Source organism: Lynx rufus, unplaced genomic scaffold, assembly GCF_022079265.1.
Source record: "Lynx rufus isolate CCGP_SWC_20201006 ecotype Redwood Valley unplaced genomic scaffold, mLynRuf1.p SCAF_4, whole genome shotgun sequence".
Classification (NCBI taxonomy): domain Eukaryota; kingdom Metazoa; phylum Chordata; class Mammalia; order Carnivora; family Felidae; genus Lynx; species Lynx rufus.
In genome coordinates, this window is record NW_025814856.1 from 33172199 (window position 1) to 33192141 (window position 19943).

General features: G+C 40.9%; 1 protein-coding gene across 4 annotated transcripts in view; it reads left to right on the forward strand.

Annotated features, from left to right (window-relative positions):
• The window catches only part of SLC25A26 (solute carrier family 25 member 26), a 139317-nt gene that overhangs the window by 91655 nt on the left and 27719 nt on the right, over positions 1 to 19943 (forward strand). For 3 of the 4 annotated variants that reach the window (XR_006965161.1, XM_047096196.1, XM_047096197.1), the window contains exon 6: positions 13609 to 13653. The exons of the other annotated variant lie outside the window; for it this stretch is intronic. Coding sequence is in view for 2 of the 3 variants with exons in the window: in XM_047096196.1 (XP_046952152.1) it covers positions 13609 to 13653 (45 nt within the window). In the remaining variant the exon portion in view is untranslated. The remainder of the gene's footprint in view (positions 1 to 13608; positions 13654 to 19943) is intronic. 4 annotated transcript variants of the gene reach the window in all.

Below are 19943 nucleotides of genomic sequence, written 5' to 3' on the forward strand. Positions count from 1 at the left end.
GTTTTATGCTTTGTAAAACATGGCTGATTTGATACATAGTTTTCTGCATTTTGTTTTTCTGTCTTAATACCTATAGAGGTCTCTTCATGTCACCTGTTACAGTTCTGATTCATTTGTATAAATGACTCATCTATGGTAGACGTTGTTTTAATGTACCCAATGATTTCCGTATTAATGACACCCATATACTTTGTCTCTAGGCATCAGCCACTATAAATTCCTTAGAGTGGGTTTTCTGTATCTAAAGATAATGTTTGTAAGATAGAGGTTTCTAGATTATAACATTCTTTATCTTTTACATAGAGAGAGAAAGAGAGAAACTATAACTTAATTTCTTTCAGGCACACACAAGCAGGGGAGAGGGGCCGAGGGAGAGAGAGACAAGGAGAGAATCTTAAGCAGACTCCATGCTTAGCATGGAGCCCAACGTGGGGCTCGATCCCATGACCCTGGGATCATGATCTGAACCAAAATCAAGAGTCAGAAGCTCAACCAACTGAGCCACCCAGGCACCTCTGTTACATGTTTTAACTTGTGGTTTCTTGTCCCTTTTCTTAATTTTGCTGGTTTAAGTTATTTTCGTTTTTTTTTTTTTTTAACTTTTGTTACTTTGGAGTTTTTACTGTGCCTTTCCATTCCATTAATTATTACCTTTTCTTTCCCTTTCTTCATTTCTCTGTATATTTGAGTATCCATACACCTTTCCTCTCTATGTGCCAGGTGTAGAGTTTGAGCATCTGCTTTTCTCCCAGTAGTTGTTAGGACCATTGCTCTAGCTTCTGACATTGCAAGTGAGAAGTCTGGTAGCCCTCTGAGCTTTCCCCTCTGTAAGGAATATGTTCTTTCCACCTGCACGCTTGTAAGTTTTTTTCTTACAGAATTGAGGCATTTACTAGGTTATGCCTAGGTCTGTGTCTAAAATAAAGTAAGCTCTGTTAGTCTACAGATTGAAGTCCTTCTTTGGCCCAAGTAAATTCTCTTCTGTTATGTGTTTTGTTATTGCCTCACTACTATCTGTTCATCTTTCTTCTGCTGGAACTGCTGTTCATCTCATTAGTTCTGTCCTCCAAGTCTCTTATCTCTTCTATCGTGATTTCTCTTTTTCTGCTTTGAGCCATTTTTTCCATTTGATCTTTCAGACCACAAATTTGGACCTTTGCCATGATCCATTCCTTCCTTCCTTTTAATCTGCTGTATGGTTTATTTGGAAAATTGTGTTTTTAGATGCAGGAAGATTTCTCTCTGCTGTAGTTAAATCTCACTAAGTTTGCTTATTATTTTTCTGATCCATAAGGGCCTCTTAGTCTTCAAATAGCTCTCTTCACTTGTGGGTTTGCTTCCTTTGCCCTGACTGGTAACTGTCTTTCTAGATGCTCAACCTTGTTATGTGTTGTCATATTTTCCTTGTCAGCTCATAAGGGTCCAGTTCCCACCTTGGCCTCGAATGATTTAGGGAGACCTGCCCCCCTCCCCAAGGGTCTTCAGATCTCCACAGTCCATGCTTTTTCTAGAATCCTTAGTTTACAGTCATTGTTTCAGGGTTCCAAGAGGCTAGTCTCTGAGCACTTGTCCAGCTCTAGAAAAAAATTAGAAGTACACATCCCAGTCTCCTGTTCTGCAGTCCAAAGGGCCTAAGCCTTCAGTGCCATTTACTATTCTACAGACATCAGGCCTGTTTATCTGTTGCAGCAGATGGATTGAAAATAGTAGTAGGGGTCACGTGAGGGAGGTGGAGGTGTTAGGCTCTTGTCATCATCTTCCTGGAATCTTCTTTGGCCCTGGATATTTCATTTTATCTTTCTCCTAATGGTTGTGGATGTAATTTGGCCTAGAGTTAACCAACGGTGAGGAGAAAAGTATTGGACATGGAAGTTGGAAGATCTGTGGGAAAATTATGTTATAATTCTCCTTTCTTTGCTTCTTTCCTTGTAAGAGGATCAATTATACTTCCCTGCCTGTGGTTAAGTGATTCGCACTGTCTCCCTGTCCTGTAGTCAGGCTTGGCACTATGATTTGTTTTGGTCTGTGGAAGGTATGTGGAAACCAGAGTGTTCTCTCTAGTTCTGGAAAGAGCCCTAAGAGGTGTAGCAGCTTACTCTCAGTTTCTACCTTTTCTCTGGAGAATGGTATGTCTCAGACACGGTCTGTTGCTTCTGATTGGGCCTTGGAATCAGAGAACACCTGGAACAAAAGCCACTGGCTCAAGGCAGCCATGGCCAGCCTATAGCTGACCTGCAGTGTGAATGGGAAGAACAAGTTTGTTGATGCCCCTAAGATTTGAGGGTTTTTTGGTCATGCATCAAAGCTAACTGATAAAATCTGGCTTTAATTTCTTGTTCCTCCTTTTATTAGATAATATTTATTTTTACACATCATTAAAAAAAATCTGTATCAGATCCTAAAGTTTATTTCCTTTCTCTCCAGCTATTCTCTTATTGGCTCACAAGCATACAGTAGTGTCATGGTTGTGGTCAAACGCCAGCTGTGGAGAGTGTTCACAATTAAATAATAGGACCCAACCCACGTAGCACAACTGAGGATAAAGAAACCAGAAAACTGCGGGCGCTGTCTCGTGGCAGTTGATTACACTCATTTATCTAATGCCCTAAACTCCATACAGGTTACTCTTCTGAAAGCATGGCTCCTCTTTGATGGTACAAAGTAGGTTGTTTATGGTTCTTGCCACCTGGGTTTTAAAGCTGTTTTCTGTTAGAAGTAAATAAGCGTTCATTGGAGATATATTTATAACGTGGCTGTCCAAAGCTTTTATTTCCTGGGATGTGGAGACGGTATGTGCATTTTCATCTGACTTTTGACTTAACTAACAAATGAAATGAATGGGATATGTTTTTGTATTTTATTCCCTTTGCATATGATTGATATTTTCCCCCTTATTAATCAGCTCTCAGAACATCGTTCTAAGAAGTATTTGTAAATCACTAGTTCATAAACGGAAAGAGCATTCAGTGAGCTCTGAGCCAAAAGACCTGGATTCTCCTCTAATTCTGCCACCCGCCCTAGCACCTGCCTTCCCTTCCTCCGTTCCTTCGCTTTGCCTCATTCACTCGTGCGATCGTTAGTGAGCCCTCTTTGCGGCCAAGCCCTGGGGTGCAGTGAGGAGTAAGCCAGACCCCTCTCCCTTCATGCCCTTAGCAAGCCGCTGCTCTTTTGTCTTTGGCTCCTCAGCCCCTTCTTCTTTCTTTTGACCGTGCTGTGAACTGGTCAGCGCCACACTGCTGCTCAGCCTCCTTGTCATTTTATGTTCGTGGGGCATCTTCGCTTATGCTTTTAGTCCCACTGCATCATTCCACTGAGGCTGGGGTCGGGGGGAGCGGTCCTGAGAGAGGAAGGTAGGTGAGTGGGGGAGGCGGTCAGGGAGCAAGTGAGCCACCCATGTGGCCCAACCCCTATCCAGACCTATTTTTATTTTTTTTATGATTCTTTTCAAGTTGTAATTCTGCATTAATGCCCAAAGAATGTAGCTATACAGATGATTTGGATATTTGGTGAGATTATTGCTCCTGGCTGGTCTTTTAAATTTTATTTATTTTATTTGTATTCCTTAGAGTTTGGGAGATCATTAATTAGAACATCTTTATTACCGAAAAACGGATTGCTTCAGAAATGGGGAGAACCTGGGTAAATAAGCGTGTACCTCCGTGAACAAGGACATTTGGTAGAATAATAAGAAAAATCATCTACTTTCTCTCGTAGGACTTCTTGAGGGGTTAGTTACTCCCTTTTCCTCCCCCTCTCTCACGCTTGCTGAGGAAAGTGCTAAGCGTGCTGGCTGAACGGGCTGAATGTAATCCTAGGTGAGAAGGCCGAGTGACTCTACGTGCGAACGCCCGCTCTCGCTCGCACACAAAAATCTGAAGAACAACCTGGTTATGTTTTGTAAGGGATTCCCGTTGCTTGAGATTCCAACTGAAAACATCTGTTTCCTGACCCTGTGCCAGAGTTCTAACATCTTGACAGGAATTCTGGTTGTGAAATTTCTCAGGCACCTCCCTCAGCTATATACATACTCTCTGGCTGTTTTCTTAGAAGGCTTAAGTCAACACAACCTAACATATTGGAAACGACACTGAAGAACTGAAAATGAACTTCTTCGTTTGCTTCTTACACAGCGGAAGAAAAGCTCAGGTTTTGTTAACAAGTATCACACTCGTTGCTGAGTGACTATTGTAGGAATTTTGGGGTGATCCACAGTTCATTAAAGAAGCCAATGAAAATAAATGCATCAGTATGTATGTGTGTGCGCGCGCGCATATGTGTGTGTCTTTATATAAAGATAGATTTTTTAAAACTTTATTACACAAAATGCAAACTTTTAAAAGTATTTCCAACTTTATTTTTTAAGAATCCCAACTGACAAAAATAGTTCATCATTTTAGGTAGGGCACAACTTCTATCTACTTGGGACCTCACAGTTATATTCTTCTCAGTCATACATGCATTGGTTATCCTTGATACCATAATTACCCCATGTAAGTACTGTGTGCAGAGCCCTGGAAGCAGGATTAAATCTTTTTTTTTTTATTTTATTTTTTTTCAACGTTTATTTATTTTTGGGACAGAGAGAGACAGAGCATGAACGGGGGAGGGGTAGAGAGAGAGGGGGACACAGAATCGGAAACAGGCTCCAGGCTCTGAGCCATCAGCCCAGAGCCTGACGCGGGGCTCAAACTCACGGACCGCGAGATCGTGACCTGGCTGAAGTCGGACGCTTAACCGACTGCACTACCCAGGCGCCCCAATAGTTCATCATTTTAGGTAGGGCACAACTTCTATCTACTTGGGACCTCACAGTTATATTCTGCTCAGTCATACATGCATTGGTTATCCTCGATACCATAATTACCCCATGTAAGTACTGTGTGCAGAGCCCTGGAAGCAGGATTAAATCTTAATGCAAGTGTTGAACATTTGCTAGGAGTTAGTGTTGAATGGTGTGTTAGAATCAGTTACTTGTGGCGTAAAAGCCGGTGTGATTTTGTGATTTTTTTTTCATTTTGAATGATTTGGTAAATTAAACTTGATACCTAAAAGATGATTTCTTTGCATTTTGATAGACTGAATATTTTTTTTAATGTAATTTATTTTCAAGTTGGCTAACATACAGTGTATACAGTGTGCTCTTGGCTTTGGGGGTAGATTCCCATGATTCATTGCTTATATACCACATCCAGTGCTCATCCCAACAGGTGCCCTCCTCACTGCCCATCACCCATCCCCCCCCACCCCATCAACCCTCTGTTTGTTCTCTGTATTTAAGAGTCTCTTATTGGGGCATCTGGGTGGCTCAGTCGGTTGAGCATCCGACTTCGGCTCAGGTCATGATCTCACAATTCATGGGTGTGAGCCCCGCGTCCGGCTCTGTGCTGACAGCTCAGAGCCAGGAGCCTGCTTCCGATTCTGTGACTCCCTCTCTCTCTGCCCCTCCCCTATTCACACTCTGTCTCTCTCTCCTTCAAAAATAAATAAACATTAAAAAAAAAAAAAGAGTCTCTTATGGTTTGCTTCCCTCCTTCTGTGTTTGTAACTATTTTTCCCCCTTCCCTTCCCCCATGGTCTTCTGTGAAGTTTCTCAAGTTCCACATATGAGTGAAAACTTACAGTATCTGTCTTTCTCTCTGACTGCCTTATTTCACTTAGCATAATACCCTCCACTTCCATCCACATTGCTGTAAATGGCAGGATTTCATTCCTTCTCATTGCCAAGCAGTATTCCATTGTGTATATAAACCACATCTTTATCCATTCATCAGTTGATGGACATTTGGGCTCTTTCCATAACTTGACTATTGTTGAAAGCAGTGGTATAAACATTGGGGTATGTGTGCCCCTAAGAGGCAGAGGGAATCTCAAGCAGGTTCTGCACTCTCAGCAAGGGAGCCTGACATGACAAACCCACGAACCATGAGATGATGACTTGGGGCGAAAGCAAGAGTTGGATGCTTAGCCAACTGAGCCACCCACACGCCCCTATGCAGTATTTGTCTTTTTGTTACTGGCTTATTTTACTGGTTATAATGTGCCCAGGGTTCATCCATTCTGTAGTATTTGTTAGAATTTCCTTCTTTTTAAGGCTCATATTCCATTGTGTGCGTGTGTACACACATACCATATTTTGTTTATTTATTGATGGACAGGTGGACACTTAGGTTGCTTCCACCTTTGGGTTGTGGTGGAACCACATAGGCTGCTTTGAACATAAATGTTCAAATACCTCTCTGAGACCTTGCTTTCAGTCCTTTTGGGTGTATACCCAGAAATGGAATTGCTGGATCATATGAAATTCTATTTTGCCCTATTGTTTTCCAAATGGCTCTGTCATTGTACATTCCCACCAACAGTGTGCAAAGGGCTCAGTTTCTCCATATCCTTGCCCATACTTGTTCCTTTCTTTTCTTTTTTTTGTTTTTCTTTTCTTTGATGGTAGTTTCCTAATGGGTGCGAGGTGATATTTCACTGTGGTTTTGATTTGCATTTCTGTAATGATTAGTACTGTTGAACATCTTTTCACACGATTTTGGGCTGTTTGTAAAACTTTTCAAGAGAAATGTCTACTGAAATCTTTGCCCATTTAGAAATTAGGTTTTTGTTGTTGAGCTGTAGGAGTTTTTTAACTCCTCAATCTTAACCTTATATTCTGAATCTTAATCTCTTATCAAATACCTGATATACAGATCTTTTTTTGTCATTCTGTATGTTGCCTTTTAATCTAGTGATTGTGTACTCTGATGTACAAAAGTTTTAAATTTTGGTGTAGTCCCGTTTGTCTAGTTTTACTTTTGTTGCCTGTGCTTTTAGTGTCCTATCCCAGAAAGCATTGCCAAATACACTGTCACGAAAGTTCTCCCCTATGTTTTCTTTAACGAGTTTTATAGTTTTATGTCTTGCATTTGGATGTTTGATCCATTTTGAGTTAATTTTTTATATGGTGTAATGTAAGGGTCCAACTTTATTCTTTTGCATGTGTATATCTAGTTTTCTTAGCACTATGTTTTAAAGATAATTTTTTTTTAATGTTTGCTTTTGAGAGAGAGAGAGAGTGTGGGCAGGGGATGGCGGAGAGAGGGAGACACAAAATCCGAAGTAGGCTCCAGGCTCTCAGCACAGAGCCCCATACAGGGCTCAGACTCACCAAGTGTGAGATCATGACCTGAGCTGAAGTCGGACGCCTAACCGACTGAGCCACCCAGGTGCCCCAGCACTATTTGTTGAAGAGAACACCCTCCCACTGTCCTGGCACCCTTGTCAAAGACCATTTGATTATGTATATGCTAGGGGTCATTTCTTGGCTCTCTGTTCCATTGATTTGTATGTCTTGATGCCACTGCCACATCGTTTTGCTTACTGTGGCTTTGTACTATGAAATCATGAAATATGAGACTTTAACTTCCTTCTTTTTTAAAGACAATGACTTTTGGCTACTTGGAGTCTCTTGACAATTCATATGAATTTTAGGATGAATTTTATTGATGCTACAGATGTCATTGGAATTTTTCTTAGTAGCACCTTTTGATAAGCAAAAGTTTTAAAATTTGATGTAATCTGATTTTTCAGTTTTGAGAAATTTTATGATTATTGCTTCTTATGTTCTAAGAAATCTCCTCTTACTTCCAGGTCGCCAAGATATTCTGGTCTGTTTTCTTTTAAAAGTTTTACAGGTTTAGCTTTTATTTTTAAGTCAGTGGTTCATCCTGCATTAATTTGTGTATATGGTTATGAGTTTGGGGGTCACGTTTCATTTTTATGCATATAGATATCTAGCTGTTCCAGAATTATTTATTGAAAATACTGTTTATGAACTGTTTTCTTTTGTTTGGTCTGTGCTTAAGCCTGTTGTCCTGATGATTATCCTGAGAACTGTGTCTTTATAGTACTTTTTGAAATCAAATTGTGTTGGTCTCCTAGGATTTGGTGTGATTTTTCAATATTATTTTAGCTATTCTTGGTCTTTGGCATTGTCAGGTAACTTTTAGAATCAGCTTGTGTGTTGTTGTTGTTGTTGTTGTTGTTTTTTTAAAGAAAACCTGCTGGGATTATATTTGGGATTTCATTGAAATTATAGATTATTTGGCAGATGATAGATATTTTAGCAATATTGAGTCCCCTAGTCCATTGACAATGTATTCTGTATTTTTTTATTTTTCTTTAATTTCTCATGAAAATATTTGGTCATTTAAATACATAGGTCCTACAAGTCTTCTGTTAACTTTTTTCCCCAGTTGAATTTTAATTCACCTTTAAACAGATTTTTTTTTTTTAACATTTGTTTTTCACTAATTTGCTGCTAGCATTTAGGGATTTTGTTGCTTTATTTTCTTTCTTTCTTTCTTCTTCTTCTTCTTCTTCTTCTTCTTCTTCTTCTTCTTCTTCTTTTTTTTGTATATTGATTCCTTAAGATTATTCAGAATTTTCAGCATGCCTAATCATGTCATTTTGATAATGACAGCTTCCTTCCAAATTTTCTGCTTTTTTTCTTTTTCTTGCCAGTTATACTGACTAGAACCTCCAGTGTATTGTTGAACAGAAGTGAGAACAGACATCTTTGCTGTGTTCATGATCTTAAGAGGAAAGCATTCAGTCTTTCACCACAAAGAACGGTGTTTGTGTGTGTGTGTGTGTGTGTGTGTGTGTGTGTGTGTGTATGTATACATATATATACACGTGTATATATACATATATATGTATATATATGTGTATACATACACGTGTATATATGTGTATGTATATATACGTGTATATATACATGTGTGTGTGTGTATATATATATATATATATATATATATATATGTATAGGAGGATTCTGTAGAAAGCAGAGAAAGAACACATAATCACTACCTTCAGTGCCAAAATTCACTAAGGATATGCTGTGCCTAGCACATGGAGTTAATGATTGGTGATATCCTCAAAGCTCCTGGCTGAGTTCTAAAAGATTTACTTAAGAATCAAACTGCTCACATGCATCTCCTTTTCTTTATTAGATTTTGATGCCCTTTTGTCCACTTTGTGCTTTTTTGGAAAGATGTTTTAGGACTTACAGGATCTCTTATAAACCTCAGGAATAATTCACTTAAAATTTTTCCTAATTTTAGGTTAATTTCCTTTATTAGGTAGATGTTCTGTTCTCTATATGCAGTGCACATAAGTGGATAATGGCTGTTCAGTTGAAAAATCAATGTGTGTTTACTGTTAGAATTCGTTGCTGTCAAATGCTAGCTAGCACTAGACCAGCTTTAAATGGCTCTCACTTTTTTTGTTTAATTTAAAAATTTGGAACAATAGTAACTTTGAGGCACAAGGTTTCTTCAGCTTGATTTGTCCTTTGTTACCCTTGGGGTGAATGGTAAAAGGCACAGCCTATTTAAGAGGAGAATGGCTTCGTTAGCACTGCAACACTGACATGGAAAACCCTAAATCAGTCACAAAAATTTGGACGTTGTCACACAGCCAAAAGGAGAATCTCTTTGGGTCACTTGGAAGGTCCCTTGAAAATCGGAATGGGCCAGTTCTTGGACCCATTGTGATATCCATAGCAGGCCTACCAATCCCATGCTGTATGAATCCTTCTAATTTGAGATCTTAGCAAAAAGTGTAATTTTTTTGTTTGTTTTATTGCTAGAGAATTTGGGGTTATTTCTGCCAAGGTACAATAGTTTCACAGCTTTTAAAACATACTTTTTTATTCTTATGATTCCTAGATCATTCATAATAGTAGTGTATTCATTGTAGCTTATAATCAAGTCTTATTTTTAAGAAAGTGTTAATGCTGATACGACTTTTCCACGGAAAAATAGAATTTTGGTGGTAAATAATACCTTAGATATCATTATCTTTGTATCACCTTGGTTTGTTATAAATCACTTCATTACTTTTTAAGGACCGTAAGATGAGGGACACTTGTTTTAAGATCACAAGGCTCAAAGCATTGATTGGCTTCAGTGATGATTCTAGTCCACTACTTAATCAGAGGTGAAGCGTGTTCGTAATGTAATTTTGTACATTCTCTATTTCATTAGTAATGGCCAACACTTCTTCCCCTGCTCACCACACCTATATTTGATTTTGTCTACTTCACCTGGAATCCTCACATGCTCTCTTGTATAGAATTATTACTGTGTTTATTACTGAGTGGAGTCCATGTCGAATTTTAGCAGGTTTCTCTCTCTCTGCATCTGCCTCTTTGATGGGAGCTGAGTTCACTGCGCTCGCTTATTAGTGCCCTGGGTCGTAACAACCTTATTCAAACAAAACATCTTAAATGGAGGCATTAAAAAGGTCACAACAGTGAGGCATTTTGTAACTTTCAGAGCAATAAAATGAGTATGTTGTGTTTTGGAATATAAGACCTCTGAGTGCAGCTATTCATTTTCTACATCTATAAAACGTTTCGGAATAACAGCTTACATCTGTTTGGGGTTTAAAATTCCACGTTTTGAAGAAACATCACTCTTATGTAACTCCAAACCAGATTCGGGGAGGAACTGAGCTCTTTGACAGGCCTGTGTTCTCGGGCAGCCTGGAGAAGTGTTTGTTTTAGCCGTGGAGCACTGTTTGCTGGCGGCCCTCCTTCCGCATGCATGCAGCACATTTTCGTTGTTGTTTGTTCCTCTCGTAAACGACCGAAAGCATTCAATAGGATCTTGACTTGAAGAATATTTGAAAAATTTTTACACGTCAGGAGTTGATCTTACAAGGGATATTTCACTACCAGAAACCAGAAATAAATTTAATTATTTAAGCGTTTACAGCATATTTAATCACCTTAGGCTGTCAGTTAATCTTGTTTTAGAGAGTAAATTGGGGTTTACTGTCGGCTCACTTTTTAAGGTAAATACCCAGTGGAATAGTTTGGCCATTCCAACGGTATGACTTTTACATTACTTCTTTAAATTTGAAGGAACAATTTAATGAATAACATTTAATAGAGGAAAATGGGCAAAATGTACATCAACAGGATTCAAAATCTATTATTATTTTTTTAAGTACCAAAAAAGTGCCGGTAACATACAATGAAGTTTTACAGGTTATTTTAATCAAGAAGTAAAGAATGCTACCATGGACCATTACAATAAGCTGTAAGGCCTTTTTTTCTTCTTATTAATGTGGAATATTTACATTCTTTTTTTTAATTTTTTTTTTTTCAATGTTTATTTACTTTTGGGACAGAGAGAGCCAGAGCATGAACGGGGGAGGGGCAGAGAGAGAGGGAGACACAGAATCGGAAACAGGCTCCAGGCTCTGAGCCATCAGCCCAGAGCCTGACGCGGGGCTCGAACTCCCGGACCGCGAGATCGTGACCTGGCTGAAGTCGGACGCTTAACCGACTGCGCCACCCAGGCGCCCCTATTTACATTCTTATTAAAATGTGAAATATTTACATTAGGGAGGGGAGAGTACAAAGAAGAAAATTAAAGTCATTATCATCCTAGTACCTGTTACAGCCCTCTTGCGTATTTTATTACACACTATAAATTTTTTTGAAATTTAGAAAAGCTTTTAGAAAACTAATATGTAGTCAGTTTGGGTGGGGGGCTTGATAGTTAATTGAAAATACAGCACTTTAGTTTCAGAATGGACGTTTTGTCAGGTGCTTTCACATTTTGGTGACAACAAAAACTAAACTAAATGTCACCCCTGTTGTGGAATTTTGACATCCAGGGTGGGGTGCTGCTTACTCTGAAGACAGCCAACTTCTCTGAGATTCTACTCTGTCAGTCTCTGACTGTTGCCGTCATTTTTTTTTTTTTCTTGCTGCCATTTCCTGCCTGAGCAGAAGATAGATCTTTTTTTCTGTGTCCACTCTGAAACTCAGGGCCATCATTTACTCCAGCAGAGTAAAGGCAAATGATACTAGACTTGTAATTTGTGATTAAATGGAAATACTTCAGAAGTAATTTAGTGCCCTCTATTCGTGTGAAGGTAACTGTCCGTTAATGCCTTCAAAATCATGGTCTCTACCACACACACCCTTCACGGACTCACACACCCATATGCATATTGACACTGTCCAAAGTCCACGTTTTACTCTCTCCTTTCAAGTGAGTACAGAAAACAGTACTGGGGCCATGCCTTTTTGGCCAGTGATGGGATGTCATCAAGACTAGTGGGTGGTGTTCACTGGAATTGAGGTATTTTTGTCTTAGGAAATAGGGAGGTGTGGTTCTGTTTTCCAATTTTAGAAAATGTCATTGAAAGCAAACAGGTTGTGCTGTGGGTGAATTTATGTGCAGTAAATGCACTGAGAGGTGTTTCAGGCAGAGTAGCAGATGGGGCTGTGGAGTCAGATTGTCTTGGCTTCTTAGGGTATCTTCAGTCAAGTTATACAGCATCCCCGAACGTCCTCTTCACCTGTAACATGGGGAGAGTAATAATACCTACCCGTCTCACAGAGTTGTTGTGATGTGTGAAATAAAGCTTAGGAAGTGCTTATTAGCACAGTGCCTGATACATGAAAAGTGCTTGGTCATTCTAGCGCATATTGCTGTCCACATGACTGCAAACACTCACTGTGAGTGCGCTGGTTGTCTTCAGTGTCACGCTTGGCTACTGCAGATGACTCTTCTCCCTGCCTCCCGTGGGGACTGGCCGGCCCTCAGGCCCAGTTGTGCTCTTGGGCCCCTGCACTGCTGACATGCTGTGCTTTCCCACCGCCACACTGGCCTGTTCCTCCTTCCCTGTTTCTCCACTTCGTCCTGTAAGTGGCTCTGTGGCCTCCTCTCTGGTTTCCTGCCTGCTCTTTCCCTCCGCCTGCCTCCCCTCTCTACCCCTTTGTACTTTCCTGCTCCTCCTCCCCTTCCCTCTCCCTCTCTTCCTTTCTTCTCCTCTCCCTCTGGGCCTCTCCTTCTCTCCCTTTTCACCTCTCTTCTCCTCTCCCCTTCTTTTCTTCCCTTCCCTTCCTTTTCTCTCCCATCCTGCTCTGCCCCCCCCGTCTCCTCCTCCCCCAGTCTTGCTCCCTCTCCCTGTTTGTCTGTTTTTTTAAGTTTTTAAATGTTTTTATTTAATTTTGACAGAGTGAGAGAGGCGGTGGGGGGAGGGGTAGAGAGAGAGGGAATCTGAAGCAGGCTCCAGGCTCCCAGCTGTCAGCCTAGAGCCCAGCGTGGGGCTTGAACTCATGAACTGTGAGATCATGACCTGATCGGACACTCAACTGACTCAGCCACCCAGGCGCACCTCCCTGTTTCTATTTTAAACCCCAACATTTGGCCCGCTAAGGAGTAGACAGCTCTGGTTCTTCAGAAAAATGTCAAGTCTTTAAAGTCCTTATTGCTTGTGATAGGAAATATTTGTTTTGTCAGTTCAGTAGCCAGATCTCTGTACTGTGTTTCTCTTTCTGTTTCAAAAGGGTTTCACACCATCATTTTATGTCCCTTGGGTTCAAAAAGTTAGTAGAACTCTACAGGCAGTTACAGCTTAACTCTTTTTCTGAAAACTGTATATACTGCACCTATAAATTTAATGTTAGTTTTGTTATACACATAAAGTTAAAATGAACTAAGGCTTATAAATAATAATTATAGGTTCATATAGTAGGGCTAGGCAAACTCTGATCTTTCCCGCCTAATTTATTTGATTTTTTTTTTTTTTTCTCTTCAGATTCCTTTCTCATTGGTCCAGTTTCCCTTGTGGGAGTCCTTAAAAGTAAGTTTTCCAATCTTCGTATAAAATTTCTGCCTGATTCACACACATGCCCACCATTTTCAGTGTGGAATAGTAGAATAGAATATTGACTGACAGTTTAAAAACTCAAAATTGTTGATAGTTGAAAATACTTTTTGTGTGTGATTTATATGCCAGTTCAGCCTTTTAAACTTGTTCTCTCTGTGATACTGGAAAATCAGCACAGCAGGCATGACTGAAATGCATGGATATTAAGAAAAAACTTGGCTTTACTTCCTTCTCTACTGCAACCCTTTGTATTCTACCTGGTGGAATTCTGTTTCATTCCGTGTGTGCGTGCATGTGTGTAGAGGCCAAGGAATAACAAGGTGGGTAAATGGACAGAAATAAAGGTCCCGAGTATTTGCAGGCCGGGAGCAGCAGAGACCTGGATTCTGAAGGTCTGTTCCATCTCTGCTGTTCACCCCAGCCATCTGGGGACCCCGAGGGAGAACAGAGTGTGGTGAGTTGTGAGTCAGCCTCAGGGAAGGTCACTCATGTGTTTAAAGACAAATAGGTGAATTTTTAAAAGCCTGTGTTTAAAACAGGCAAAAATGTTAATGAGGTTTTTTTTCCCCCATCTTCTGGGGCGATGATTTTGAAAATTGTGTGTCATGATATGGATTGTGTGGCTATTTGACAGCATTTTAAGGACTCTAATGTGAAAGGAAATATTAGAGAACATCTCATGGTAAGCATAAGTCTTATTTCGTACAACCTCAGTGTTGCTTGCACACGCACACACACCTCTCTCTCTCGGGTTGCGACGGAAAATGTGCATAATGGTCAAAAGAATTTGAAAGCCCTTGTTCAACTGAAAATGGCTGATAGCAGACCAAACTGTAAAATGGCAAACTTTCTAGGTGGGCATTTCATAATACAAAGGGTAAAATCATTACTCTCATAATTGTATGGAATTAGTAATCAAAGCATGCTCATACAAAATGTGTTTTGAAAAGTAAAAAATAGATATATTTGAACTCTGAGGTTGTATGCTAAGGATAATAAGATGAGGTAAAACATGACTCGTAAAAAAGACAGTCTGGAATATTAAATATTGAGAAATATTTCTTAGGAGTGATCTGCTTTTAAATAGCACAGCTTAGTTTATATCTATGTACTTTGTATAATCGTTTCTTGGGTCTTTTGTTGTCATTTTTGTTTTTACTGTTTTCTGCGTGGTGCGTGCTGAGAATGGGTTCTTGGGCAGTGTTTCTGGGCATGACGTAACAGCTGTCCAATGAGAAGGCCACATTCCATGAGCATAAGAGCTCTCCTCTTCTGTTTCTGATGGAAGAGCAGTGGAGCTGACAGCTGTCCAGGAAACAAGACTCACTTTATTAGCGCCTCAATAACCAGCATTCACACAGCACACTCACACCCGTACAGCCCTATCTTTGCATAGGAATGTTTTGAGGCCCAAAGAGGGAAAAAGCATGAAGTTTATATCTTTTCAGTATTAAGGACATTTGTAGTATTCTAGCTAGTTAAGAAATGTCTAGAATTTTTCAGAGTAATCATAGATAATAAAGTTACACCTTAACAGTTGTCTTTGAGCAAATGTTAAAATGCTATCTTTTTCTTTTTTCTTTTAAAGTTTGGTTTATTGAGTAATTTTGATACCGGAAAATTCACCCTTTGTGAATGTACATTTTTATGCATTTTGACAAATGGCTTGTGACTACCACCGTAACCCAAATTCAAAATATTTGTAGTTTTCCCTTTTCCAGAATATTTTATAAATACAGTCGTACTATGTATCTTTTGTGCCTTGTCTCATTTCACTGAATATGCTTTTGAGGCACGTTCATATTTTTGCCTGTAGCAGAAGTTACTTCCTTTGCGTCACTGAGTAGTATCCCGTTGTATGGAGGTCTGCAGTAGGGTTTGTTTACCTGTGCACTGGGTGATACACATTTCCGTTTCCAGGTTTGTGATTACGAGTAAAGCTGCTATGAATTTGCATGCAGGTACTTGTATGGGGACATACGTTTTTGTTTCTCTTGGGTAGGTCCCTAGGAGTGAGGTCATAGGGAAAATACAAGTTTAATTTGGTAAGACACTGTCCGAGGTGGAGGTTGCCCCATTTTGCAGCAGTGTGTAATGAGAGTCCCGGTTGCTCTGCACCTGTGTCACTTCTTGTTAAATCATTAGATTAAAAACATGTTTTTTTAGCTATTCTCATAGTATGTTGCTATCTCCTTGTGGTTTTAATTTGCAGTTCTCTCATGGCTAGACAATATAGAATATCTTTTTCCTTAACAATATTATTTTGTTTAAATGTCCAAATGTGAACTCACAGTGCTTCGTAGGAGACCGTTTTGGCCACTTCTTTTATTTTTGTAAATAAAATTTTTACAATTTTGTAAATAAATTTAAAATTTTTCAATTTTGTAAATAAATTTTATTTTGTAAAAGCAAATCCATTCACATTTGCTTTTGTACCCATAGAGAGATTAAAATACGTGCAAGAACTTTTCTATTATGTTTATGTGAGAATACTAAGGAAAATTCTTCCCCACAAGGACTTGAGCAGATCTCGTATGTATTGTGCTGCAAGGGCGGGGCGGTGGGGGAGCGGTCTGGAAACAGAGAGTGGCCACTGTCATCTGAAGCCTCTTCTGCCTGCAGTTAAAGGTACCACCTTTTTGTCGAATCACTTCCTCCTGCTGCCTTCATTTCTCTTGAGCGTACTGCTCGTCTGCTGACCCATTGGTCTCAAACCCTGGGTTATAATTTCATGGTCTCTTTCTCTGTCTGTAGCACATCACTCAGCAAGTCTGGGTGGACTCTGACTTTGTGGACCCTGTGGCCTCCTTCTTTTTTTTTTTTTTTTTTTTTTTTTAAATTTTTTTTTTCAACGTTTATTTATTTTTGGGACAGAGAGAGACAGAGCATGAACGGGGGAGGGGCAGAGAGAGAGGGAGACACAGAATCGGAAACAGGCTCCAGGCTCTGAGCCATCAGCCCAGAGCCTGACGCGGGGCTCGAACTCCCGGACCGCGAGATCGTGACCTGGCTGAAGTCGGACGCTTAACCGACTGCGCCACCCAGGCGCCCCGCCTGTGGCCTCCTTCTTATCAGATTCTTATTAACTTACAAGACGCAGTCGTGACACTTTCTCTTCTCTCTTATCCTTTCTACACATTGAATTTATGTGATCTTCATTCAACATCTCTTTGAAGTTCTCAGCGGTTTGTAACTTTCTGAAACTCTAAAACCTAAAGTTGTTGGCACTCATGGATGTCCGCTCTGTGTCTTCACGGTTTTCTTCCTGTACTTCGTTGTTCAAAATCTTTTCCCTCCAGCCAGAATAGACTCCTTCCTGCTTCTGTTTTTTGGCTGCTTTCTGAAATATGCTTCCACACCTCCAGACACTGTGCATCTTCCAAGACCAGTTGAGTTTTGTTGTTTTTTCCCCTCCTTGAAGTCTTCCAACCCAGGCCTTGAAGATTTATCCAAACTTACCTCACGTTTGTGTGCATTCCTTACTGGTATTTAATCACACACTGTCCTTTGTTTAAAACAACTGAGAACGGAGCTTTAGAGTACTGGAGCAAGGCCTCAGTCCCTTGCATTTACAAATGGGTGACAGATGGTGTGAGGGTACATGTATTGTCTGTGCACTCTGAGCTGGACGTTGGCCCATTTCACAGCAATGCAAAGATGAATAAGAGGGGTAATGCCTTTGAGGAGCTTGGGGTCGATCGGAGAAGCACAACACCCCCACGTAACGTTCAGCTGATGTGTCTGTAATTGTACACTCTGCAAGGAGATGTGGGGGCCAGTCCTCCTGACTCCCCCAGGGATGTCACTACGCTGCCTCATTTCTTCTGTTTTCCCTTTCTCGTTGTACATAAAATAAAATTTTTACAATTTTGTAAATAAATAAATTTTGTTTATATTTGCAAGAAAGAAGACTGACACTGTAAAGAAGAGGAAAAGTAAAAGGGGTAGATTATCATGTCCAGAATTCCCAAGAAGAAAATTTTCCTTTAAGATTTATGTTGTGTTTGGAACTTTCTGGCAACCCAACCAGAAGTGAAACATGATAGATGATGTGGTGGTTATTACCTGACAAAGACCCATCCCTTATTATTTCACCTTGTCCCTTGGCTTTGACTGCTGTCCTTACAGCTCTGTCATGGACCACCTCCTCTCATGTATGGCCTCTTGTGACCAGATTCCTAGTTGACGTCCTCACTCAAGATGTCTCAGGCGAACCAGTTCATATATTTGGGGGGTCCTGTATTCGGCGCATAGACATTTATAATTGTTAGCTCTTCCTGATGGATAGACCCTGTGATTATTATATAATGCCCTTCTTCATCTCTTGTTACAGCCTTTAATTTAAAGTCTAGTTTGTCTGATATAAGTATGGCTACTCCAGCTTTCTTTTGGCTTCCAGTAGCATGATAAATAATTCTCCATCCCCTCACTCTCAATCTAAAGGTGTCCTCAGGTCTAAAATGAGTCTCTTGTAGACAGAAAATAGATGGGTCTTGTTTTTTTTATCCATTCTGATACCCTATGTCTTTTGGTTGGCGCATTTAATCCATTTACATTCAGTGTTATTATAGAAAGATACGGGTTTAGAGTCATTGTCATGTCTGTATGTTTTATGCTTGTAGTGATGTCTCTGGTACTTTGTCTCACAGGGTCCCCCTTAGGATCTCTTGTAGGGCTGGTTTAGTGGTGACAAATTCCTTCAGTTTTTGTTTGTTTGGGAAGACCTTTACCTCTCCTTCTATTCTAAATGACAGACTTGCTGGATAAAGGATTCTCGGCTGCATATTTTTTCTGTTTAACACACTGAAGATCTCGTGCCAATCCTTTCTGGCCTGCCAAGTTTCAAAACAGAGATCAGTCACGAGTCTTATAGGTCTCCCTTTATATGTGAGGGCACGTTTACCCCTTGCTGCTTTCAGAATTTTCTCTTTATCCTTGTATTTTGCCAGTTTCACTATGATACGTCGTGCAGAAGATCGATTCAAGTTACATCTGAAGGGAGTTCTCTGTGCCTCTTGGACTTCACTGCCTTTTTCCTTCCCCAGATCCGGGAAGTTCTCAGCTATTATTTCTTCAAGTACACCTTCAGCACCTTTCCCTCTCTCTTCCTTCTCTGGAATTCCAATTATGCATATATTATTTCTCTTTAGTGCATCACTTAGTTCTCTAATTTTCCCCTCCTGGGTTTTTTTTATCTCTCTTTTTCTCAGCTTCTTCTTTTTCCATAATTTTATCTTCTAGTTCACCTATTCTCTCCTGTGCCTCTTCAATCCGAGCCGTGGTTGTCTCCATTTTATTTTGTAACTCGTTGATAGCATTTTTTTTTAGCTCCTCCTGGCTGTTCCTTAGTCCCTTGATCTCTGTAGCAAGAGATTCTCTGCTGTCCTTTATACTGTTTTCAAGCCCAGCAATTAATTTTATGACTATTATTCTAAATTCACTTTGTGTTATATTTAAATCATTTTTGATCAGTTCGTTAGCTGTTGTTATTTCCTGGACGTTTTTCTGAGGGGAATTCTTCCATTTCGTCATTTTGGCTAGTCCCTGGAGTGGTGCGGGACTGCGGGGCACTTCCCCTGTGCTGTCTTGAATAACTAGCGTTGGTGGGCGGGGTGCAGTCAGACCTGATGTCTGCCCCCAGCCCACCGCTGGGGCCACAGTCAGACTGGTGTGTGCCTTCTCTTCCCCTCTCCTAGGGGCGGGATTCACTGTGGGGTGGCATGGCCCGTCTGGGCTACTTGCACACTGCCAGGCTTGTGGTGCTGGGGATCTGGCGTATTAGCCGGGGTGGATCGGCAAGGTGCACGGGGCTGGGAAGGGCAGGCTCAGCTTGCTTTTCCTTCGGAGATCTGCTTCAGGAGGGGCCCTGTGGCACCGGGAGGGAGTCAGACCCCCCGGAGGGATGGATCCGCACAAGCACAGCTTTGGGTGTTTGCGTGGTGCAAGCAAGTTCCCTGGCAGGAACCGATTCCCTTTGGGATTTTGGCTGGGGGATGGGCGAGGGAGATGGCGCTGGCGAGCGCCTTTGTTCCCTGCCAAGCTGAGCTCTGTCCTCTGGGGCTCAACAACTCTCCCTCCCGTTGTCCTCCCGTTCTCCGAGCAGAGCTGTTAGCTTATAACCTTCCAGATGTCAAGTCCCTCTTGCTGTCGGAACACACTCCGTCTGGCCCCTCGGCTTTTGCCAGCCAGACTTGGGGGCTCTGCTTGGCCGGCAGGCCGCCCCTCTGCCCCGGCTCCCTCCCGCCAGTCCGTGGAGCGCGCAC